The following is a 25,011-nucleotide window of genomic DNA, read 5'->3' as shown; positions in this document are numbered from 1 at the left end:
ATATTCCTTCTGTTACTGCTGCTGATGTGAAATAAATGACATCTGGGCCAGAGTGGTGACAGAATTCAGACTCTTGGTTTTCCCAAGAGTGACCTCTTCTAAACGTTTTCCTGATGGCAGAACGCAGGAGTGAAAGAAAGAAAGTGTAAGAACTACACCTCAGCCCCCAATAAGGGGATAGCAGAGCTTCCATGGCCAGAAAAATGAAGCCATGTATCCCAAGGCCCTTTTAGAAGGAGGTAAACCAAGCTCACTTGGATGACTCAGGTTGTTACTGAGGCTGCTACAGGTCTGACCATGGTGGGGATCCTCTGCAGAGACCCTCAACACAGTGGCTATTAAAGGAAATGTAAAATTATACTTCAGTATCTGTGTGTGATAACTTTATGTAGTGCAGTGACATCTTAGTAAGAAGGATCTAACTACACTTGCAGTCATCTTAAGAGGAATGAAATTCTGATGTCATTAGAATTTAATATTTCCTGTCTTTGATGAAATTAAAGTATTTTTCTTGTGATCCCATCATAATTTTTTATTGGACTTAATTTGCATCTTTACTTCAAAACAGAATAGGATATATAATTTTTTAATGAGCATGAATTCTATACATGGAAAATGACCATTTGCATATGTACATTAATGAATATAAAATGTATGGTTGGGTAGTGAAGAAATACCCTCAACATTTTTCCACATAATTTATCTTATGTATATAAGGTTGTAGACAGCTACAGGGAGATTTATAAGACTGCTATTTAAGTCTTTTTATCTGAAGACCAGCTAGGCTGATATTTTTCATACCAGTTTGATAGATTTTCTGTTCAACAGCCCATTGAGGAATAGGTTGAAGATGTAGCAATTTTCTACCTAGGTAGCATTTTAGATCCATTATCAGAGGGAAATGATTATTGTATGATGCTGTTGTCTCTTGGAACTTTCAAAAGGAAAATGTTAGTGGTTTGATAGTTGTATGATGATTTATGTAATAGAAATAGATTTATATAATAGATACAAGTTGGAAGTCTTGCTTCAATACCTACCAGATGCATGGATTTTGGTAAGTTGTTCATCTCCTCTGAGCCAAAGCCTCCCACCTGTGTCAAAGAATAGTTGTGAGATTGTATTAGATGATGTTTGTCAAAGTGCTTAAAACATGTGACACATTATTTTTAAAAGAAAATTTATTTATAATTATTCCTTTTTTTTTTTTGGTTATTTTCTACAGAAAGTGAGTGAGAAGGTTGGAGGAGCTGAAGGAACCAAGCTAGATGATGACTTCAAAGAGATGGAGAGGGTGAGTCTTCCTCACTTAGAGTTCCAGTGATATAAAACTGCCCAGCATGCTAAGTGGAGAAGGGATTAAAGAAAGGGGAAACTTCTCCACTGGTACCTGAGAACACATTTTGTTATTCTTACAAGTACTCTCCTTTTAGTATATATTTTAAAACAGAAAATGTAAAGTATCTGTTTTTTTTTTCTTCACTATCCTTAGAACAAAGTCTCCATGAGGGTGAAATATCATAATGGATTTTATCGTTACTTTCCAAAGAGGGACAACATAGAGCTGTTTGAATTGGACTAGGGTGGGACAAAAAGAGGAGAAGGTGGGGGATAATGTACTAAATGGTTTGGGGAGAGTCTGGGTCACTTTCTAGCTTTCGAGAATTTTCCTGAGGGAACGGTGCCAGCCAGAGACAGCAGGTATAGTGAATGCAGTTGTGAGCCTGTCTGACCTTGGCCCCAGCTCCACTTCTACTGCTCGTTGCACAAGTCAGCGTATTGCTCTGAGCCTCTGTATTTGCATAAATGTAAAAGGAGAACACGAATTATTTCTTCGGAGACTTTTGTTAAGGATTAAAAATAATATAAATCATTTAACATTCTTCCTTAAAAGATAGCAGGTTCTCAACAAGTGAGAGTGGAGGTGGTAAGCAAAATAAGCCTTTTCATTTTTCTTGTGACAGATGCCATATTTTCTCTTTTGCTTTTCTTTCACTTTGAGACTGTTTCATAGAAAGAGATACATACATAGGCTTATGATAGTGAGTGGGTGTTGCATTATGCAGTTAATTATCTTAGATGTTACAGTGTGGATGAGTGAAGGATCTGGGAATACAAACCCTGTACTTGAACAGAGAGGATGTCAAAAGCCTGTGATACCCAGAAACATTTTTACTCAGTCTGTATCAGTTCCCAGTGGGCTGCCTCAGTTTTGCTAATTTTGTTTTTTTACATGAAGGGTCAAACAAAGAAAATTCCTAGTTATTTTCTACCCTATGTGTTTCACTTTTTCTTCTGAGGAGTTCATGGATGCATATGGCAAGTTCTTGCTTTGTACCTCCTCTGAGGCAGGCATGTAGGATATATTAGTGAACAGGATAGATAAGATTCCTGACTGCATTAAGTTCATAATATAGTGGGGAAGGCAGACTTTGGACAAATACTGACCAGTGTGGCAAGGGTAATGAAACGTGGCACCAGAGGAGCTTGGAACAGAGGAAACTCACCCACACAGGGTGGTCAGGGAAGACTTTCCTGATAGTTAAGTGAGAATATAAAGGATGAGTAAGAGCAGAACGTAGTGCGTTTCTAGTCAAGGAAACAGCAAGCAAGAAGGAACTGGACACATTTGAGTTCTTGAAAAAAAAGATGGGTTGCTAAGAGACAGGAGTCTTGTGAAATGAGACTGTTTAGTGTTTACCTAGCTGGTATTTCTGGCTAAGTTCTTGAGATGGGCCTCACTGATAGGAGATTTAGTATGAGAGTCCTGAGTCCCAACCAGAAGTCTGGGAGGCCAGCCTCCTACACCCAACGCCTGGCAGCCACTTGCCCTCCACTGGACTGAAGTCTGCCTTGGTTCCTATTTCTCATCTCTGGACAGTTTTAGATACCACCTGATCTTCAACCAAAGTTGGTAGCCACTGCTGTTCATAGTTTTGGAAACAGTATTCTACCCATCCTTCTTTTACAGCACCTGAATCTCCAGAACCTGACACATCAGTTTAGAGGGACTTGGCTTTGACGCCTCCGCTCCCGTAGTGTTGGAGTTCCACACCCCGCTTTAGGAGCAGCCCTGTGGGGCTGTCAGTTTGCACCAGTGTCTGTCTGCACCCAGTGTTCCTTCATCCCTCTTATCCTTTGATGTCTCCCTCCCACCCCCATCTGGGGGAGGGGGCGATGTATAGTATACCACTCAGCCAGTGCCCTGTCCTTAATGACATATTAGGCAGGTATTTAGGAATTTAGGACTGAGGAATCAGAATTTGAGTCCTGCTTTCAGCCTCTGCCAGGACACAAGGTAATAAGCTCAGTAACCCACTGCCTTAGCTGAGACTTCTGTTTCTTAAATGAGACTAAAAAGAATAAGAAATTTGGAGAATAGAGTTTATAACTGAGCAACTAATTAAGCCTTTGAATCCATGCCAATCTTGTGAAGTCATTGAATTAAAAGAGGATCTTACAAGTATTTTACTTCAGGCAAAGATTCACAGACATCCCTCTGAGTCTAAAGGGAAGGCTTATTTCTCCTATTTCCTGGCAAATAACGAGTTCAAAATCTAGATAGTCCTGTAATAAAGTTTTGCTGATTGAAGAACACACCTGTGGTTGTAACAGTACATTGAGAGGTGTAGATTTCAGTGAGGTGTGGACATTGTTTTATTTCACTTTAGTCCACATATCTTTTGTTTTATCTGTGGTTCTGGGCCAAATTTTATACTCTCTACTCATGTTAAAGTTCATTTAAAGGTAGAGATTTCTGTGGTAATTGGAAAGCACATGCTTTAGATTTTGACTCCCAAACTGTTCTCTCTGTTCATAGGTCTTTTTACTCACAAAAACATTTTAGCTCAATGTTCCCCAGCCTGCAGAAGAATCACCTTTCCATGGCTGGTTTTCTGATCATCAGGCAATTAGAGTGGAGAGACCTTTGTTCACCTGTGTTCTCAGAGGTGCAATTAGACAACAAAATGAGATAAATTAGAGGTTTGCATCAAGCAGCACTACGGGGAGCGAGAAGTGGGTATTCGTAGAGATTGTTTCGCTAATCAGCCACCCCATCCACTCTCCTGCTGAGAGGCAGTCAAGTGATCATGTGTGTCTCTTAGCCCTTGTAGCCTTCCCCTCCTGGAGTTGACTGGGTAGAATCCTTCGGCTGTGTTGTCGCTGCAGGAACCCTGCCTGTAGCCATTTCTGTCCTCTTCCTAAGTGCCTGGCGTGGAATTATTTCTTTGTTCACTTAAAATGGTATCTGTTGCTTGCAAGCTTCCTCAAACACAGACTAAATTTCTTACCATGGTACAGACATTGTGTGATTTTTTTCTTTGAAAAGCTGAAGATTTTTTGTCAAGAGGAAGTTCTAGAATTTGAGGGACCTCTGGTTTCTTCGCAAATTTATATCAGTTGCTGCAGTGATTCTGTGTGTGTGTGTGTGTGTATCACACGTGTGTGTGTGTGTATCACACGTGTGTGTGTATCACACGTGTGCGTGTGTGTGCTTATGTTCGTTAATTCACATGGGATATCTATAAATGCCTCCATGTGGCAGGCATCCTGCTAGGCACCAGGAATACAAAGATGATTGAGGTACAGTTCCTGTCTTAAAGGAGCTTCCAGTTTTGATGGGAGAAATGGACACATAAATCAGTGTCTTACAGGACATGGTGCTTGGTGCCTTGGGAAGTATTTTCATGGAAGACTTAGGCTGGGTAGATCAGTGGAAGCTTCCTAGAGGAGAGGGCACCTGAGCTAAATCCTCAAATTTTCTCTTGTTTCTGTGTACATGAGTAATGTAGAAGTCCAAGCCAAGGGGTACAGTGTCTCTTTTTGCAGCCTGAAAAATATCGTGGGAAATGCCTGCTGTTGAAACCAGGAGTCATCGAGTTGAAAGTATGGCTATCGACCATTTTAACAAGAATGGAATTTTTCTGGAGGGGCGGCCTCAAGTTTAAAGACAAGCAGATGTTGAGAAAGAATGGAAAGAATATCATTTCTTATGAGAGGGAGAAAGTGTATTGTTTGCAGAGCAGGCTGTGGGGGAAGCTTTATAGGAGAATGTCCTTGGTCATTATCTCCATACACTTAACTTGTCTTTGGGTGGAGAGGGGCTAGCTCCTTCTATTTAACCCCAGATTAGAATTAATGAGTGGAAGCTATGGGGAGATAGATTCAGGCTCAACATAAGAAAGAACTTCTTGTCATCAGAGCTTTTTAAATTATGAGAGCCGTGGGAATTACTGAGCCTCCTTGAACCCGCAGTTCCCACATTCTGTGTGAAGCACAGTAGTTGTCTCCTTCCAGTTTTGTGGCAAGTGATTCGTTACTAATAATGTCATTTTTAATAATGTCAGTGTTACTTGGATTCTAGTGATCTGTCTCAAATGGGAGAGAAAGGAGTAAAGTCCCAGCCAGCATGCTCAGAGTTTCACATACCCCTGAGTGCACCGTGGGCACCTGTTGTGTACGTGAATGTCTTCCTCATGGGTGTGGTGGTAAAAGAGGTGTGGATTACTGTACTGAGACACTTACTTGCTGGTGTAGAATTGTAGAATGGGTGCGAGCCCCAAACAAGATGAGCTTTACAGACATTTTTCTGCTTATCCTGAAATTTAGTGAAGAGTAGCTTCTTCTCAGTTACATGTTTGCAACGTATTTCCAAACCGATGTTCATTAAGGGTAAATGCCCAAGAAGATTCACAAAAAAATACATTGGGGCAATCTCATCCTAACGCGTCGTTTATTTTTGTTTTCAACACACAGTTCATTAATCAGGCTCTCCAAATATGTAAGGTAACTGCTGTAAAGCAGAGCAATCTGGGGACAGGAACATTAATTCTTCCAAGGCAGTAGGGGAGTATTAAAACATTCCCTGATTGGACCAGTCTGTATCCCACTGCCAGACAGACTTTCCCAGGATACTACTTTTATCATGTCTGTATGACTTGTTTAGTTAGGTGTTCTCCTTCAGGTCCTCAGTACTTTAAGTGGGTGTGCATACATTCTTTGTTTTTTGTTTTTTGTTTTAATTTTATTTATTTATTAATTATTTTTTGGGGGGTACACCAAGTTCAATCATCTGTTTTTATACACATATCCGCGTTGCATACATTCTTAATAGGTGCATTTTCTTAATTTCAGTGACAGAAAAATTAAGAATTTGAAAGATTTTCATGTTTCATATGACATTTTAACATTTCTTTTGAGTAACGGCTGTGAGTTACCCCATGTCTAAGTGGGTTCTTAATTGTCTGTATAGTATTGATCACTAAACCCACAAACTGCGCTCCATTTTAAGGTGTCCATTTTTTTTCTTAAATTCTGCTGCTGCGTCCCCATGACAGCACCTGGTATTTGATGGTGTAAAGTCATGTCTTCCAGTGCTTTTGTTAGTCCACAGAGAATGCTTGTTTTTCACCTGTGCTGCCACCTGTGTTCAAGAAACACTGACTGTTCCTCTTCCAGTGGGGAAAGGTAATGTTCAGATACCTCAAAACGATAGCCCCATTCTAGTCAGTCTGGTGCCTTGCAATTCTCTTGTCTCTTGTCTCTTGTCTCTAAAGACTGAGACAGCTGGTGAAATGATTGGCATCTGTAGATTCAGCATGGCATGCCTTTGTGAATATAGAACCTTAGCACAGGGAGCAGCAAACTTTTTCTGTAACTATATTAGGCTTTGTGGGCCAGACAGTGTCTGTGGTCTCTGTTGCAGCTCCTTGCCTCTGTTATTTAAGAGCAAAGGCAACCATCGATGGTGCTTAAATGAAGGAACATAGCTGTGTTCCAATAAAATTTACTCAAGGACACTGGAATTTGCATTTTGTGCAGTTATTATGTGCAAATAGTCTTCTTCTTTTGAATTGGTCCAACCATTTAAAAATCTGACAACAGGTAGTGGCCCAGATTTGGCCCGCTGGCCATAGTTTGCCAGCCCTTGCCTTAGCATGAAGAAGAAAAATGTTATAGTGAGCAAAGAGGGTTGAGAGAGCTATTTCAGTCTCTACCCACAGTTATAAATTACAAGACTGGATAGTGAAGGAAGACCCTCCTGATGTACTGAGAGTTGCTAAAGTCTTGGTATTGAGAAAATTGAAGTAAAAGGATCAGAGGAGTATGTACCTGTGCTTTCACTTTCAGGGGGAAAAAGAAACAAACTTATTTCATACAGATAAGTTTTTATTTCCTAAAAACATACCTGTATTTGTATGTAGTTAGTTTCACCTCCTCTAAACAGCCTTTCCTAAAGACTCCCTGCCCCCATCCAGACAAGGTTAGTTAAAGAAACAGAGGCTCATGAGCTCACAAACTGGAAGTTGTCATTTGGGACATCTCAAAACTTATTTTCAAGCAATAGGAAAATGTGGGCCCTGAGGAAATCATTAGCTATATGTCACAAGTTCAGAATTAAACTGTGCTGTTTTCAAGTAGGAATAAGCTCTTGCCAGTTATGATAAATTAAGTGGAAATCTTCCTAGTTCATAATAGTTATACCAGACCATTAATAAGAACGTATATGCTTAGACATTGACAGTTGCAGTATATAAATGACTTTCCTAGCAGGAGCCTGACAAGGAGCGTTCAGGGCTCTCACAGAGTGATGGCTTCACCTTGTCCATGGGTGGCACGGTATAGTTCTGTTCAGCAAAAAGAGTTCTGGACAGAAAGAGGACAGAGAGAAGTTGGAAGTTGGTCAGCCACCTACTGGCTGATACCATTGGGCGATCCAGTTCCTCCAGCATGCTTCCTCAGAAACCCTCTGATTCATGACCTTAGCAACTATATTTCTTCCCATCACAGCTGCACTGGTTGTGTGACCTCAGAGAATTCATTTCCCTTCTCTTGGTTTCAGACTGGCATGTTTAAAAAATTAAGGCTTTGGACTGGATGCCCTGCTGGCCTTGCTCTCTTATGTTCATTAACTCTGTCAAGTATAAAATCAGGAGCAAGATCTTAGTGAATGAACTTGCTAGTAGCTCTTCCCTGTTGGTATGTCCTGAAAATGCATTCCACAAATAATTATGTTGGATAAAGTTGTTTTCAGAGGCCGATTTCAAGTAAAGGTTATCTTACACTCTGATCACAAGGATTTAGCTAGAAATTTCTCTAGATTGATATCTAGATGAGGTAACTGAAAGTGTTGAAGGAGTCTGGCTCAGTGGGCACAAGATCTTGGGTGGTGTGGGCTCTTTCCTGGGAGACTTGGGTCAAACCATAGGGGACACTGAGGTGGTTTTTATTCTTTTATTCTATCGTCTTCTAAGGTTGAATCCCACTTTGGGGACCAAATGCAATGCTCTAATATTGGTATCTCCAGTATCTCTGTGCCTCCTCTGAGACCACTGGCTTTAGCCAAGCTACTAGCTTCTATTTATAGAGCCTGAGTACTTGGGTGGTCTATTTACAGAGCACAGAGGGGAACAGGGGTTTTGTTTCACAAATGAAAACCACTTTTCATGCTTTCCTTGCTGACTTGCCCGTGGACCACTCCAGATATGCACTACTGGCACCTAGCCTCTGTAGAGAAACCTGTGTAACTGAGGGCATGTGGTCAAACAACTTAGCCTGGGACAGCCTCCCTTTTGCAGAGGCCCAGGGTAGAATAGTTCTTGTGAATGAAATTTCTGTAGACTTTGAGGACTTTCAGAACAAAACCAGAAGATGAGCTGACAGGTAGGTGCTTTCCTCCTGGTCCTGTGTGGTTGGGCTCTGCCAGGTCTTCAGCCCCATCTAGGGGATGGTACAAAGAGCCTTGCAGCTCTGACTTGGTGTCTCGCTTCAGGTTAGGAGATACCCCCGTTGCCTTTTTGTGCTTTCAGGAAGTATACGGTGGTAGTTAACAACACATGCTCTGGAGCTACAATTGGGCACATTTCTTAATCTCTGTGTATCTATTTCATAGGGCTCCTGAGGATTTAATATGTAAAGATATTTAAAGCCCTTGGAACGATTTCTGACAAATATAAAACACTTTATGAGGATGGTGGTCATGATTGTTATTGATTGTAGAGCTGGGGGAAAGTTAGAAATTGGTTAGCGTCCTCACATCAGATGATTTCAGAATGTCAAATGATCACTGGCCACTTCAGTTCTTCTGGCACTCTCCCTTAGAAACCTTGACCTTGGGAACTACTTTTCTTCCTATCATAGCCACACAGGACATTTGGGTACATTTGACATTGAATGCCTTAAGCCCTGTCATATAGTGAGCAGAAGATCTGTGTTTTTGCCCTATCACATGTGTAACCTGGATGTTCAGCCTGTTTTTTCTTCACACACCCTTGACTTCATTACATTGAGTGCATAGTGTTTGGTTGGCATGTTGGTAATACTTCCAGGACCTTCGTGCACAGTTGCACAAGTCCTGCAGTATACAACTCCGGGGGCCCACTATTTACTGCAAACCTAAATACTACTCAGCCACATACTCAAATCTAAGACATATTAAAAACTCAAGTTAACTGAAAGGATGTGGTATAGGATTCACATGTGGGCAGGCATCTCTTAAATAGGAATGCTTTTTAAGGTACTATTATACCATGATGACCTTATAAGAAAAAATGTTTTCTTCTATTAATCACAGGAGTAGCAAACTCCCTATACATACAGTAATATGACTGCCATGGAAGGGGGAATGATTAAGTATTGAAAAACAAAGCTGAAAGATAAAATCTTCTAGTTATGGTTTGGTTCTGATTATGAAAGAGAAGCAGGCTTACCCCATCCATGAAAGGTTGACTTTATATAGAGGTATAGTAGCTTATGGAAAAATTTGAAATTGAGGGAGGAGCCCTTGAACTCTAAGGAAAACAATAAAGTCCGTGTGAACTTAATTGATATCTGATATACTACTATCAAAAATTAATTCCTCTCACTCATATTTCTGTATATACCTTGGATAGGAGGATACATTAATTTTCAGTAGCCATTTATCCTTTAGAGTGAATGAATGGACCACATGTGTTGATAAGAAAAGGGTTTCATGGGGGAGTAAAGAGAGGACCTCATTGCATGCCTCCACACGTGGGGCAAAGAGCACAGCACAGAAAGGACATGGTGACCTGCTGAATGTAAATACTGCTGACCGTTCAGAATTTTGCAAGGACAGACTCTAGGACCAAGATTTTTATTTAGAATTAAGCAAAAGTTCAAGAACTGATTAGAAGTGTTTGCTCAAAATTTTTATGTACAGGGGATGTTCTCACAAGTTAAATAAAAACTTTCCCTCTCTTACTTGAACAAACAGGTTGATGTTGCATTTTTCTTTCTTTAGAGCAGTGAAACTTGCCACCATGCCTGGCCCACTGTAGACATCGAGTAGATGCCTCTGGGACAAAGTATGATTCATGTCTCCACTTTTTTTTTAACTTATGTTTATTTTATGCTGAATTTATTCCTGAGCCGTATGTTTTTGTTTCTTTGTTTTCTTCTGGGACATCTTTTTCTCCTGCGCAACCGCCTCTTCAGGTTTAGGAACAGTTTCCTCTTTTCAATGAGGATCATCTCACTGTGGCAGGAAGGGCTCATGTAGGGGTTAATTCACCCATGAGCTCTGCAAGTCCAGGACCCATCTTGGATTCTGTTCACTTGGATGTGCTCAGTGCCGGAGACTCTATGTCAAAATGCTTAAGTGTAACATTACTCCCTGCATTTTTAAGCACGTGTGGCAAAAAATATTCACTCTTTTTTGGGTCATGGATCCTGTGTCCAGCCCCACTCTTTGGCTTGGACACACCAGCTAACTCCAGCATTGTAATGATGGAATGGCATTCATTGGCTCTGTAAAGTGACATCTCTCAGAGACTTGGTGGCTTTTGGATATGCATATCCTCCATGGCCAGGCCAGCTTCACAGGTGTTCTTAAAGTGAGCATGAAGATTTGAACCTCTTGATTGCAAGATTTTGTGGAGTTTTCTGCGTGGTGAACAGTGAACTGTTTTCAGACCACCTTAGGCAACTTACAGTGAGAGAAAGCTATATCCACCTTATTTTACCAGGAAATATTGAAGTGTATTTTGAAATGCACTTTAGGAAATTAGTAGGTTCCTCCTTGGATAAATGGGCTTTCCAAATCTTGGTGGAACACAGCTGAATGCAAAGCCAGTGTTACTTCTGGTAGCTCCATGAGCCCCTCACCTGCCACCACAGGACTTGTCGTTGCTCTGTTGTACCACCAGTGGTTTTGTATATATACGCGAGCAAACACTATGTATCTAAAGCTAATAATTTGCATCACTTAGAATATCTGTTTTCTCATTTCAGAAAGTGGATGTCACCAGCAGGGCTGTGATGGAAATAATGACTAAAACAATTGAGTACCTTCAACCCAATCCAGGTAAGGGGCCACTTTATACATTCAGGGCATCCCTCCAGGTAACTTTTAGTTTCTCTTTGGTAGACATGCTATGTTGGTGTGCTTCTGCTTGCTCCATCCTCCATTCTGGAGGTTCAGTGGCTTCAGATGGAGCATTTCGACTGGGGAGGGGCTACTTTTTAAGGCTCACGTTGAAATAACTGGAGGCTTCTGTGATATTTTATCTGACTGTAGTGTAATTAACAAACAGCATTGTGTGGACAGTGTAGGTGGCACGTGATGTCAGGGTAGCTGCAAGCTGTTATTAACTGAACTTTAATTTGAAAGAAAATTGGCAGAGTTTTCAGATAAAACACAGTAGTTCACCAAAGGTGTGAAAAAGTAGGAAGTTGAACAGGTTTTGTGAAATACAAAGGGTTTTTGTTCATACACATCACTGAAGTCTTTGGAGGGTTGCTCTTTGTTCTGATTTTTCTCCAAGCACATCACAGATCAGGATTTATTCTTGCTAACCTGTAACACTCTTAAGAGAAGGGAGTTATAATAGAGATAACGGAGCTGTACCTCGAAAAGAGAACCAGGCAGAAGTGGGGTAATCTTGATGAGCACAAGGTGTAACAGAGCAAAGCAGCTGATATTATAGACCTCCTCTCCACTCTTTCTGCAGAGCAAGTCCTAACTACAGAGTATAGAAACTTGAAGCAAGATTGAATGTATTTAAGTGAAGTGTACGAATGTTGGGAAAACTGCTTATCTTGACAGTAGTTTCTTTGGGAATTTCAGATTGAGATTCCTGTGTCTTTGGTGGTCCTAGGGGAGATGGTTCAGGCACTGTGTCAGACCCACTGTGTTTGGATACTGAGCATTAATAGGTGACAGATAAGAAAAAGAAATACATGGGATAAGAGGAGGCAGTCAGGTACACTAAGTGCTGACCAGCTCTCTACTACCTCCTGCTGCTGGATGCAGCTTTCATTCAGCCTTTAGTTACCTGTGATAGCACTGCTGTTGTTTTGAAGATAAACTGTGGGAATAACATTCTCAACTTTCTTTAAACTATATCAGAGATGGTATTATGTAAGGAAGGAAAATATAGAAATGATAAGCCACAGGAACAAGGCATTTAACTGATAGTAGACCAGATTGTTGGCAAATTTGGCAACAAATAGCAAAAATGAAGTTTCCAGTTTTTACCTGGAGCCTTCTTCATGACCTCTGTATTCCACAGAGATGCAAGGATCTCTTACCTAAGAGATCTTCACCTATTCCTTAGTATTTAAGCAGCTGTGATAGGTCAGTTCTGAAAAGAGAACTGCTGCCCTGTCTCATCATAAGAAGTCATCGTTTAGGGAAGGATGTTTTTTGTCTTTATCATTGAATAGAACATTGACGTGCTCCCTCATTTCCCAGGGTTTACACATGAATGGTGCTACTAACTTACTGTTGCTGGGCTAAGATTAAATGTAGGGAAGGGGAGGGAAAATGTAGTATTTATTGAGCGCTAATGCATTTTCAGTATGTTGCTAGTTATATACACTGTCTCCTCTCTAAAAGTAGCTGGTTTTTTTTTTTTTTCTGATTGTAAAAAGAAAACACAGTTGAACAACTCATAGTATAGAAAAGAGACTAAAAATCCATGAACATAGATCCTTAGTGGGGGCCCATCTGTGTTCCTGAGTATAATGGAGCTCAGGTGTAGGGAGGTGTGCTGTGTTGAATAGGATGTCCCTCAAAATCCAGGGCTACCCAGAACCCCCAAATGTGACTTGATTTGGAAATAGCATCTTTTGAGATGTAATCAGTTAATGATCTCGAGATGAACTCATTCTGGAATTAGAGTAAGCCCTCAATCCAACAACTACTGTCCATGTCAGAAAAAGAGAAAACACAGAGAGACACAGGGCAGAAGGCCATGCGAAGACAGAGGCCAAGATTAGAGTGATGTGCCACAAACCAAGGAATTCCACATGCCCGCAGAGCAGGAATAGTGAGCAAGGATTCTTCCAGAGAGCCTCAGAAAGAACCAACCCTGCAGACACCTTGAGTTCAAGCTTCTTGAACAGTGAGAGAGTAAGTTTCTGTTTTAAGCCACACTGTTTATGGCAATTTGTTATGGCAACCCTAGAAAACTAGTATAGTAGGCTAGCCTAATTTTCTGTAGAAACAGCAAGGGCCAAAGAATTTAAGAAACTTTCTTAAAGTTAACATACTTCCGAAGGGTTGAAGCCAGTATTGGAACCTGGGTCTGACTGCCCCTGAGCCCAGGAACTTTCCATTGCACGGTCTTGCTTCTGAGAAGAATGGATTCCTTTATTTGGGTGCAAAGGGTCCATTACTTTCAGAGTGGATATGACAGAAATCCAGAGAGGAAGCACATTATGGGGTTGAGACTTATTTTATTTATTTATTTATTTATTTATTTAATTTTATTGACTGTGTTGGGTCTTCGTTGCTGCACACAGGCTTTCTCTAGTTGCGGCGAGTGGGGGCTACTCTTTGTTGTGGTGTGCAGGCTGCTCATTGCAGTGGCCTCTCGTGTTGCAGAGCACGGGCTCTAGGTGCGTGGGCTTCAGTAGTTGCGGCACATGGGCTCAATAGTTGTGGCTCACAGGCTCTAGGGCGCAGGCTTAATAGTTGTGGTGCACGGGCTTAGTTGCTCTGTGGCATGTGGTATCTTCCTGGGGCAGGGATCGAACCCGTGTACCCTGCATTGGCAGGCGGATTCTTACTCACTACGCCACCTAGGAAGTCCAAGACTTATTTTAATAAAAAAGATAATAGGAGGAAGTAATTGGGGGAGACTTGAACTTTTAGAAATGACATATTTTTAACAGAATCCTGAATGTGCTTATTAGCAACCAACATATTGGTTTTATGGTGTTTCAAAAACTGAATGAACATCTGCCACCAAGGAAAACAGTTAAGGTCATCACCAACCAATCACAGGTTGGTTTCAGAAAAGCAGTTATATGTGGGCAGGCCACATACATATACAAGTAAGTGTCATCCATTCTTGATGTCTTACCTCCTGATAGTTAGAAAATTGCTTTCAGTATTTAACCATTGAATATGGTGTGTGCTGTAAGTTTTGTAGATTATTCTTTGGTCAAGGAATATTCCCTTTCATTCTTATTTTGCTAAGAATTTTTCCCATGAATGGCATTGGCATTGAATTTTATCAAATGTATTATCTACATTCACTGAAATAGTTTGTATGTGATTTTTTTTCTCCTTGAATCCCTTAATGTGGTGAATTATATTCATAGGTTCTGTAATGTTAAACCAATCTTGAATTAAATTAATTTGCTCATGAAAAAGCATGTATAGTGGCTGGTCCGCTATACATGTTTAGAACCCAAGTGTCCTTAAGAAGGGGAGGCAGGAATCTAGCCAACACCCAGAGGCTCCCAGTCCTTGGGAACAGAAGAGCAGAATATTCCCCAACTCGTGCTGTGTGATAAATGCTTTGACCAGTCCGTCTCTCCGTGACCCCAGAAGCTGGGGCAACCAATGTGGATCACTGGCCACTGGTCCTGAATAAGCACGACCTGGCTGGGTCAGGATAGAGCTTTATGCAAAGTAACAGATTTACCTGGACAGGCCAGTAGGATCTGTGGAAATTATGCTTGGCGAGTGCTTTGAGAGCACCTTGTATTAGATCTAGACCCTAGAATGCGTTCTGGCTTTCAGATCTTGTGGTTACGGAGCACACGCCTCTGTGATAGTCTTGAGACTCAGTTCCTATTGAATGATGACCAAAGAGAGTTGGATTACTTTTCATGAATCTGTAGCTGCGTTCTGTGTAGGCCCCCCATCTGCTCGTGCCCTCCTCCGGAGTGATATTTTAAGAGGCAAATCTGGTCATGTCATCATCTTGCACAAAGCCCTTCAGTGGCTTTTCACCGCTTTTAGGATTAAGTTTCACCATTTTTAGCAAGGCTTAAATAAGGGCCCTCCCTACATGGTCAGCTTGCCCTCCACATTGCCAGGCAAACAGTCCCCTCAGGTCCAGCATCCAGGTCACTTAGAAGCCTTCCTGAACCCCTGACTACGTTAGGCTCCTCTACCAACAACCCTCTTGTGATCCTGTCTGCTTTTCCCGGTGACACATGCCACACTAACTGTAATTGGGTGGTGTGTGTGCTTTGGTTTGTCCTCCCCTGTGAGGACAGGGCTCCACCTGTCTTATTCCTCACCCCATGTCCCCAGCCTCCAGCTCAGTTCCAGGCAGCCCGTAACACTTGGATATTTGAACAAGTGAATTATGAAGCATAGTAACTGCTGTAATATAAAGGAGAGAAGGAAAAACTCTTCCTTTCCACTAAACCATCCGCTCTACCCATGTAACCAATGTTTATCAAATGCATTTACTTTTATACATAGACCTATGCAATTCTAGATGTAGTGGAGGTAGATACAGAACCCAGGATTGGGCCCCTGCCTTCTGAGACCTCACAGTCTAACAGCATAAGGTACATATACTCTGAGAAGGGCTGCCCAGAAGCCTTCACTGTGAATTCCTTCTGGAAATTCCAGCTCACTGATGAGGTGAGGATGAGTGAGTGAGGTTACAGGTCTGCACATGTGGCCTGCAAAGCAGGGCTTTCAAGAACATAGAACAGAGAGCTGTAAAGTCTTTCAGTTTGGACTGTGGAATTATTCTGACAGGAACAGCATAAACCAGTACAGATTTCCAACCTGCTTAGATAAGAAATAATTTGCATGTGAAAAGTCCTGCATACCTCTACTGATTGTGCTCTTAGATACTCTTGTGGTATCTAAGAGCAAAGATCATCAGAGAAGATATAAATCAGTTTTCTTATGTGAGTATTCTGATGCCTTGTGGGGAGAAAAGAAAATACTAAATCAGCAGTGTCCAGTAGAGATAAGATGCAAGCCACATGTGTAATTTTGAATTTTCTAGTAGCTATATTAAAGAAAGTAAAAAAGAAAGATAAAATTGATTTTAATAATATTTTATTTAATCCAGTATATCCAAAATTTTAACTGATATTAAAAATCATTGGAAAATTTAACATTTCTTTTCTTATACTAAGTTTTGAAATTTGGTGTATGTTTTATACATACAGTATATATCTATTTGGACTAGCCACATTTTAGATGCTCAGTAGCCCCATGTGACCAGTGGTTACCACAGTGGACAGCACAGGACTAGATAGTTTGCCATTCAAGTTCTGGATTATATTTTGGTATGTGTTTGGCATTTAGTTTCTTGGTTTATGTATATTGACAGCTGCTTTTTTCAATAGATAAATGGACTCTTGATTTTGGATCAGGATATCTATTTTTATTATTATTATTATTATTTTTTTTTTTGGCTGCGTTGGGTCTTTGTTGCTGTGCACAGGCTTTCTCTAGTTGTGGTGAACGGGAGCTACTCTTTGTTGCAGTGTGCCAACTTCTCAGTGTAGTAGCTTCTCGTTGCAGAGCACCGGCTCTAGGCACACAGGCTCAGTAGCTGTGGCTCGCGGGCTCTAGAGCAAAGGCTCAGTAGTTGTGGCGTACGGGCCTAGTTGCTCTGTGGCTTGTGGGAATCTTCCTGGACCAGGAATCGAACCCATGTGCCCTGCATTGGCAGGCGAATTCTGAACCACTGTGCCACCTGAAAAGTCCGGTTCAGGATATCTTCAAGTTGATTTGTTGTCCATTTTTTTCAGCATCCTGCAAATCTGTTTCATGGCCCTGTAGTGGAGCTCTTCCCCTGCATAGAAGAGTAGGCATGGCAGGATTGGCTGTGTCCTTACCAGCCTTAGCAGAGTGGTAATGACAGAGACCTTTTTAGTTTGCACTGAAACGTTATTCTGACCCCAATGTCATCATGCTGTACAAACTTCCAAGATGAGTAGATAAAAAGCTGTTTAAATATTAAAAACATCGTGCACCATCGAGGTTTGGTTATCTAGAGAAATGCTTTTCCCTTGAGTGCCTACACAGTCTAGGGTTCTCCACATGACGAGATTGGGACGTTAAGTCAGGGTCATAAAATGTCTATTCAGAACTTCTTAATAATAATTTAAAATCTCATTTGTGGAATGTTGCCTGTAGAAATAAACATTAGTTCTATTAATTTAAAAATATCTCATTAATCCCTGGAAAGCTATTACATCAAAATAATTATATTTCTTCCCCGTGGGCTGCATTCTTAATCATCTCCTTCCAAAGATGCATAAATACAGTGATTATAAGATATTTGTTGGCAATAGAGCTGAAAATCAATACATACAGTGTTTGGCATTCATGTCTTCAAATCCTTGGCTCCAAAACACACTAAATTTGCTGTATTTCATGGCGGACAGGCCCTGAGTCATGTTCACCTTCTTGTCTTTCAGGGCTATTAGCATTATGCCTGGTGCATTGTTTGCCTCAATATGTCTAAGGACACCAATGCATATATTCATTCATCACTTAAAGAATAAGGGATTTGTACTGAGTCTAATAACCAGAGCTTTTGCTTTTCTAAATCCTGACCCTGAAAAATAGTGAAAATGCATAAGGACAGATTATAAAAGATTACTTGGCACTGGCTGTTTCCTCTTTCTGGAATGCCCCACCTGCCCCTTATGTGATCCCTGCCTTCTTAGTCACCCTTCCTATCTCAGCTCAAACATCACCTCCTTTGAGAGGCATTTCTTGACTTCTGTGTTTAAATCAGGTCCATTCCACTGTCCTCATGACATCTTCACTCAAGGCCCCTCCACAAATCTCTCCAGTGGTTCCCCATTTAGAGTAACATTGAAAGCCATCATAGTAGGTTACAGGGTCTGATGTTCTCACTGCATTTCCTACATTCCTACCAGTCTCCGTCTCGCTCCCTCTGCACCAGTGTCCCCCGCCTTCCCACTGCCGTATGCATGCGTGCGCGCGCACACACATACAGTGTGCACACACGCGTGCACACACACACTGCGCACACGCATGTGTGCACACACACACAGAGCACCCTCATTTCTGGGACTGCGCCAGGCCACATCTTCCCAAAGTCTTCACTCAGGTCTCTGCTCGAATGTCACCTTATTTGTGTGGCTTTCCTAGCCATCTTATTTAAAACATCACCCTCTGAACCATTTCCCTGTTTTATTTTCCTCCATGGCACTTGTTACTACTTAAACTTTTATTCTGTACTTACTTGGTAAGGTATGGCTTGCTCTGCTGCTAAAATGCAGGTGGCCCGAGTGTAGGATTGTTGTTTGCACATTGTAGGTGGAGAGCCTGTTCATATCTTTTATTGTACTTATCAAAATATTTACTTTTATAAGCTCTTTGTATTTGTTCAGTGTCCTGCTAGCCTTCATTCCTACTTCCCTGTGTCACGTTCTCCACGTAGCAGCTAGTTCATTCCATTGCAGGTGTCAGTCATGTCTGTCCTCGTTCCTCTGCTTAGTACCCTGCAGTGGCTTCCCATCGAGCTGAGAAGAGACTTCCTGGCTACAAGGCCCTGGGCGATCTGGCTCCTGCTCTGGCCCTGAGCCTGGGTTAGCGTTGTCCATCTTACTGATCTGTTGCTGATCCTCAGCCATGCTCAGCTCGTCCCTGCCTCAGGGTCTTTGCACGGGAAGTTCCTCTGCCTGGAACACTCTTCTCCTGACTCCCATTATGGCTGTTCCATCTTGTCTCCACCTCCCTGTGCAATCTTTCTCTGGCCACTCTATCTGAAATAGCCTCTCCCTACCACTCACATATCCCCTTCTAATATTGTCACCATTTTAAATTGTCCTCTGTTTTATCTGTTTTTTAAAAAATCATCTACCTGTAACCCGTATTTTCCATCTAGAATATAATCTCCACAAGAGTAAGACTTTGTCCTGCTTATTACCCCTAATATACAAATAGTGCCCTCATTATTTATTGAATAAATGCTGTTTATCTCTCCCACTGTATCATAAACTCATCAAAGTCAAGGAATATGTCTATTGTGTGTGTGTGTGTGGTACCTAGCACAGCACAGTAGTGCTTATTAGGTGCTTAATTCGCTGAATGAGAGAATCAAATCATGTTAATCATGTTTAAGCTCCATCTATAGGAGTAGCTAAGCTTTCAGATAGAGTCATGGTCTGTAGACCTGAACAGGCCGGAATCAGAGCTGTTACTCTGTCTATATAATACCTACCTGTTGTCATAAGCAGTTAATACATTTCACAGTTGCTTTGGAAAAAGTGTAGAAGTGAATAGTCTCGTGTTTAAGATCATTGGGCTGAAGCTATTGACAGCACATTCGTATTTACATAGATAATAGTGCTTCGTATTTTCAGATTAGAAAACTGAAGCTTCAAGAGAGATTAAACAGTTTTCCCAGTCTTGCAACAGAAGAACCAGAATGTATATTCACATGGAACTGTCTCCCCGGTCCATTTTGTTTCCATTGTCATATGCTACCAAATATGAAGACACGTTCAGTCTTGGTATGTGTGTAGAATACACTCTAGAGTGGCTCCTAATTACACATCCTGTGTAATCCCTTCACCTTGAGTGTTGGTGGGATCTGTGAGTTGCTCCTAACCAGTAGACTATGGCAGAGGTAACGGGATCGCCACTTACCGCCCCCTTGATTCGGTTACGTTATATGGCAAAATCATGGGTCATTACTTCCATGGTCACATTACATTACATAAAGCTTTCTGAGCAGACTGGAGTGAGAGGGATTCTCTTGCTGGCCGACAAGAAGCAAACTGCCGTGTCGTGACTGTCTTAGGGCTGAGTGTCAGGGAGCTGGGGGTGGCCTTTCGGACGTAAGGGTGGCCGCTAGCCAACAGCCAGTAAGAAGCCAGAGCTGTCAGTCAGAACCACCTCAGGGAAGTGAAATTTCGTCAGCGATCCAAGGGAGCTGGGAAGCAAATTCGTCCCCATTGAAGCTTCCTGATAACAAGGCAGCCTGGCCAACACCTTAAATTGAATGTAGCCTTGTGAGACCCTGAGCAGAGGACTCAGTTATGTCATGCCTGGGCTTCTAACCTACAGAAACTGTGAGGTAATAAACCTGTGGCTTGAAGCCACTGAGTGTGCGGCACTTTGTTGTGGTGTGGAAAATGAACACAGTAGGGCTGGTTGTTCCCCAGCCAGAGCTCCTGCTTCAAGCGTATCCCTCTCTGCTGCGGCCAACAGGCCATTTGCCTTTATCACCCCTTTATGTGGAAGCAGGAAGTAGATGGGGAAAACCTGTTATATCTTTTCAGCTTTGGATGAAGTCTCCAGAACCCCCCAGGGAGTGGTAGGACAGGTCCACCCTATGCTAAGACTATGGATCTCTTTGAAACATGCAATAGTGAAAAGCACTTGGCACAGTGCCTGGCACTATGTAAGGGCAGCCCTGCCTCAGGGCATGTCAGGAGCTTACCCAGCAATTCCTTCATAGGTAAGGCCTCCAGGAAAAAGTCCCATTGCAAGACGCTCCCCAGAACAACATCATAGTTCTGTCTGCTCCAAAAACCCGATGAAGCAGAGGCTCATGGTGTACACAGAGGATTGTATACTTTTCAAATAGCGGGAACCATGCTCTGCTCCCGTGATGTGATTGCCTACTTGCCCAGGGCACGCTGTGAGACCTGTGTTGGTGCCTTATAACACCCCATGCAGAGGTGGGAGATAGTCACTGTCCCAGCTCACGGGTTCTTAGGGCTGCTGACTGTGTACCACGGTTCAGTGTCTTAGAACACCTCCCTGCTACTTCCCACTCAGCAGGGGCACAGGAGAGCTTTCCTGCCGTGGAGAGAAGTGTTTTGTAAATACCATTATTTGGATTGAGAGTAGCATGATTCCCTGCTACAACTGCATATTTGTATTAAATCAGCAGGCAAAGCTCCCTTTTCCCTTTCTCAATCCCGTCTGATATTTAACTTCAAAGGAAACTGCAAAGGTTTGAGGATATTTACCTAAGTCCTAATTACCCTTTATCAGGTGTTGGTGTGCAAGGCTAGGGAACACGCTGCTCACAGTGCAGGGAGCATCAGAGGGGTCATCTCAGGCTTGCAGATACTCTGAGATTCCATCTGTAAAAATTAGCCATTATGCACAATCATTACAGGTTGCCAACATGAAATATATTCTAAAATGTTATTTATTACATACATTTTGTTGCAAGTATTAAGCCCCAAATCTAACTTAGTGTGATTTGGGGATTTATATTCATATCCCAATTATAATCTCTGTAAAAGATGTTACAAATTTCATTGATATAATTCAGACAGCTTTTTGCTCCAACTAAAGATATCATTGAGTTTTGATAGATAATAAAGAGGTAAGTAGATTTTTAGCTCTTGGTGACTATTTCAATGAAATGGCCATCAATTACAATTTTTTTTTTCCCCCAGCCAAAAGGGGGAAAGGGAAGAAAAGAACTAACATTTATTTACTGCCTGCTTTGATTACATATATCACCTCATTTCACCATCACAACAATTCTTCCACTAAGTATTAGTATTAATATCTCTTGCTTATAACCAGGCACAATGAGATTGAGGTAAACCTTCTTTTCTCAGCAGAGCTACAGTTTGAACCCTGTCCTTCTCTTCTTTTGGCAGCATTTGCCCTTAGTAGGGAATGCTAATAGATACCATCACAGAGGAATGCAGTTCTAATTTTTTTATCTTCAAAAATATCTGTATCTTCACATCTGAATATCACTTTGGTCCTCTCAATTTTAACAATGCTTGCTCACAGTATTTGTTGTATTTAGTAATTAACTTCACTAATGAAATTTAATAACTTTCTGCAAGAAGGGAGAGTAAAGTACCTTCTTGTTTTCCTTGAAATATCTATTTGATCTTTTTTAAAAATTCTTGTTTTTGTAAAGACCCATGCACAGAAGCCAAATCATTAGGAAATAGTCTGGCTGTAGTATTCATTCTTGTAGAAACAAAAACCAAATAAAGGAGGGATGAAAAAAAAAATAAAGGTAAATTTTTTACATTGGAGGTTTAAAGTTAAGTCCTATTGGTTTTCGTCTCAGTGATGGTTTTGCAAAGGACGAGTTTTCTTTGGTTTTGAAAATTTACATTAAGGTTCTATGTACACTGGGATAGACACTGTGTACTCATTTGCAGGTGACCTAGTTCACTTATCCTGGTAGATTCTAGTGCATGTATGAGAGGTTGTTAGATTGAAAGGCATTGCAGAAATCAGGTAAGCCAGTCTTCTTAGCTTTGAGGTGAGGAAGCAGAGGTCCAGAGGGTTAGGTGGCTCACCCAAGGTCACGCAGATGTAAAGACCTTGAGTCTCCTAACTCTGGTGCAGTGTTCATCCCGCTTCCTGAGTCACAGCATGCATCACGCTTCCTCATCTCTGCATTTTCAAACATCTAACAAGTGTAAATATAGCTAGAGCTCTACATCTTGCTGCTGACATGTCTTAATTTGACCTATTTTAATGAAGTAATAAAGCAGACAGAGTCAGACTGGCATTTTGGGAGGAAATCAGGCTTTTGAGACTCAGCTAGGATTCAGTTTTTGCTCAGCTTCCTGTTGCTGTGTGTCCTTGGGCAAGTACATCATTTCTTTCTGCTTCATTTTCCTTATTTGTAAAATGGAGAAGCCAGAGCTGTCTCTTGTGTTTTGGGGAGGATTAAAGAGATTATGTATGTGAATTACACATAGTAGATATTTCTGAAATGATAGCTATGGGATAAAATGTCATCGTGATCTTCAGTTATTCAAAGATATTTCAGGGCTCTTTCTAAATTTTCAGACCAGATGGTAGCATTTATGAAGACTATTACAAATCATTAAGCATTTGTCTGCTAAAACTTTCTCATCTTTCAGGCAACTTGGTTTGTTTTCTGTAATGTAGGTAGAAATGAGAAAGCAATTAAGTCCTTAAAAGAAGTGAAAGGCTTACGAAAAATTTATTCCCTGTCTTTGGTCTTCCCTGATGGATGCTAAGTCCATCAGGTTTCCCCTCTCAGTCAGAACTTGAAGATGTGACTTGTCTGCTGTGGCCACATCTTCTGCCTGAGTGTGTTAGCTGCCTTCATCAACACTGGCCAGGGTGGGGGTGGCTTTTCTGCTTCCCTGTTGTGACAGACAGTTGCTCTGTCAATATGTTTTCTTATTTGAAAATTCCCAGTTGGAGAGAGAAGGAAGCTATTCTTGAGAGCATTATGTAACAGTTTAAAGCAGGTTGTACTTTTTTTGATTTACAAAAGGTCTCTCCCCAAACACTCCTGTCATGATCATTTAGAGGGGAAGAGAAAGATGAGGTGCAGACTTATCACTCATTCCTGAGTGAATGAACACTCATTTTCACCACCCTGTTCCCCTTCATCCCCCTACCTGTGCTCAGATTTATGCTGGGCCTCTTCATTCCAACTTCCTGTTCCACAAAGATTGCTATAACCCTTGGTTTTGAAATATAGGTAATGAAACTTAAAAAAAACAAAGGACATCAGGACTCTCTTTTTTCCCCCTGCTTAGTAAAAAGAGCACTCCATCCTTTGCCATCACTGTCTTTGGGACCAGCCCCCCTTAGAAAACACCACTTTTGTCTTGTCCACAGAGGCTTGGGATTCACGTGTCCTGACATTTCACGGAACCTTTTCTAGAAAAGCAGTCTCAAGGGTTTTCCTACAAATGTCTGTCAGAACCTCGGCGCCCATTCATATGGGTGTGCTGCAGCCTGTCTTAGATATAAAAGGAAAACTACTGCTTTTTTCTGTGCACTCCACCCAGAGAACACGTCTGACACTAGATGTATGTTTTCTCCCTACACCAGCCAATTCTCTGATCACCTGGGGGTAGTACAGTTCCATTCAGTTCTGGCACTATCTACCTGGAGTTGGCATCGGATAAGGACTCAGTCCCACAAGACTGCTGCAGCTTCAAGTGCCAGTCCCAAGTCTGAGCCTCTGCTGCTTCTGACCTCCTCCTTGGCTTGGAACATTTGCTGGAACGGCTGACAGAACACAGAGGAACACTTATTTCATGTTTACTGGTTTATTATAAAGGATGCATCTGAGGAACAGCCAAATGGAAGAGATGCATGGGGCAAGGTATAGGGAAGAGGCCTGTGTAAATGTGAGAGAATTCATTTCTATTGTTGAAAGTGACCCAGTTTATGGTAATTTTGTTATAGCATCCCTAGGAAAAGAATATAGACAGTAATAAAACACTTATTTCAAATTGCTCCAATGTCCCTGCAACACTCACTTTGCGGGGGCCGGGGGGGTCCTTCATTGGCTCAACTGCACAGTTTGTCCCATGTGGCTCGATAGGGTGTCCCTGGCATAGTGTTCTCTTAGAAGACTGTTAAAGTGGGAGCACAGCACGCCAGCAGGGCAGTGTTGTGCATTTTCTGTGCTGGGAGTTCTCTCAGCAGTTTAGACAGCAGTCAGGGGTTATTTCTGGCTCCCCAAGGGAGTTTAAATTTTGTCTTTGCCTTGTAGTAACTGATGAGAACGTGGGCAGATTTTCCAGACTCCCTGATCCTCTACCTCTCCACCTTGTGGATGCAATCCAACCCTCTCTCCACAATGGGAATGATAGAGTGAGACCCATAGGCTAGCGATGGTTGTGAAGATTAAGTTTAAGTGTTTTTGTAAAGCTCCTGGTTGATGGTAACACTAATTAAAGCTAATTCCCACCTACCAAATATAAAGCCATAAGAAAAAGGAAAACTTGTGGAATTTTGTTTTATCTTGATTTTGGGGAAGATTTTCTTCCTGTTCTTCCTTTCTCTAATGGCCTAGACTTCAAGATTCC

General features: G+C 41.6%; 1 protein-coding gene across 2 annotated transcripts in view; it reads left to right on the top strand.

Annotated features, from left to right (window-relative positions):
• Positions 1-25,011, top strand: part of SH3GL2 (SH3 domain containing GRB2 like 2, endophilin A1) — a 192,914-nt gene that overhangs the window by 145,288 nt on the left and 22,615 nt on the right. The window contains exons 2-3 of one of the 2 annotated variants that reach the window (XM_057722187.1): positions 1,226-1,294; positions 11,254-11,326. In XM_057722187.1, coding sequence (XP_057578170.1) covers positions 1,226-1,294; positions 11,254-11,326 — 142 coding nt within the window. Of the gene's footprint in view, positions 1-1,225; positions 1,295-11,253; positions 11,327-25,011 lie in introns of those variants that run through there. The other variant, XM_057722188.1, reaches the window with a different exon arrangement.

Source organism: Hippopotamus amphibius, chromosome 2, assembly GCF_030028045.1.
Source record: "Hippopotamus amphibius kiboko isolate mHipAmp2 chromosome 2, mHipAmp2.hap2, whole genome shotgun sequence".
In the NCBI taxonomy this organism is placed as follows: Eukaryota; Metazoa; Chordata; class Mammalia; order Artiodactyla; family Hippopotamidae; genus Hippopotamus; species Hippopotamus amphibius.
The sequence above is the reverse complement of the archived record's forward strand: the minus strand, read 5'-3'. Positions and strand labels throughout refer to the sequence as shown.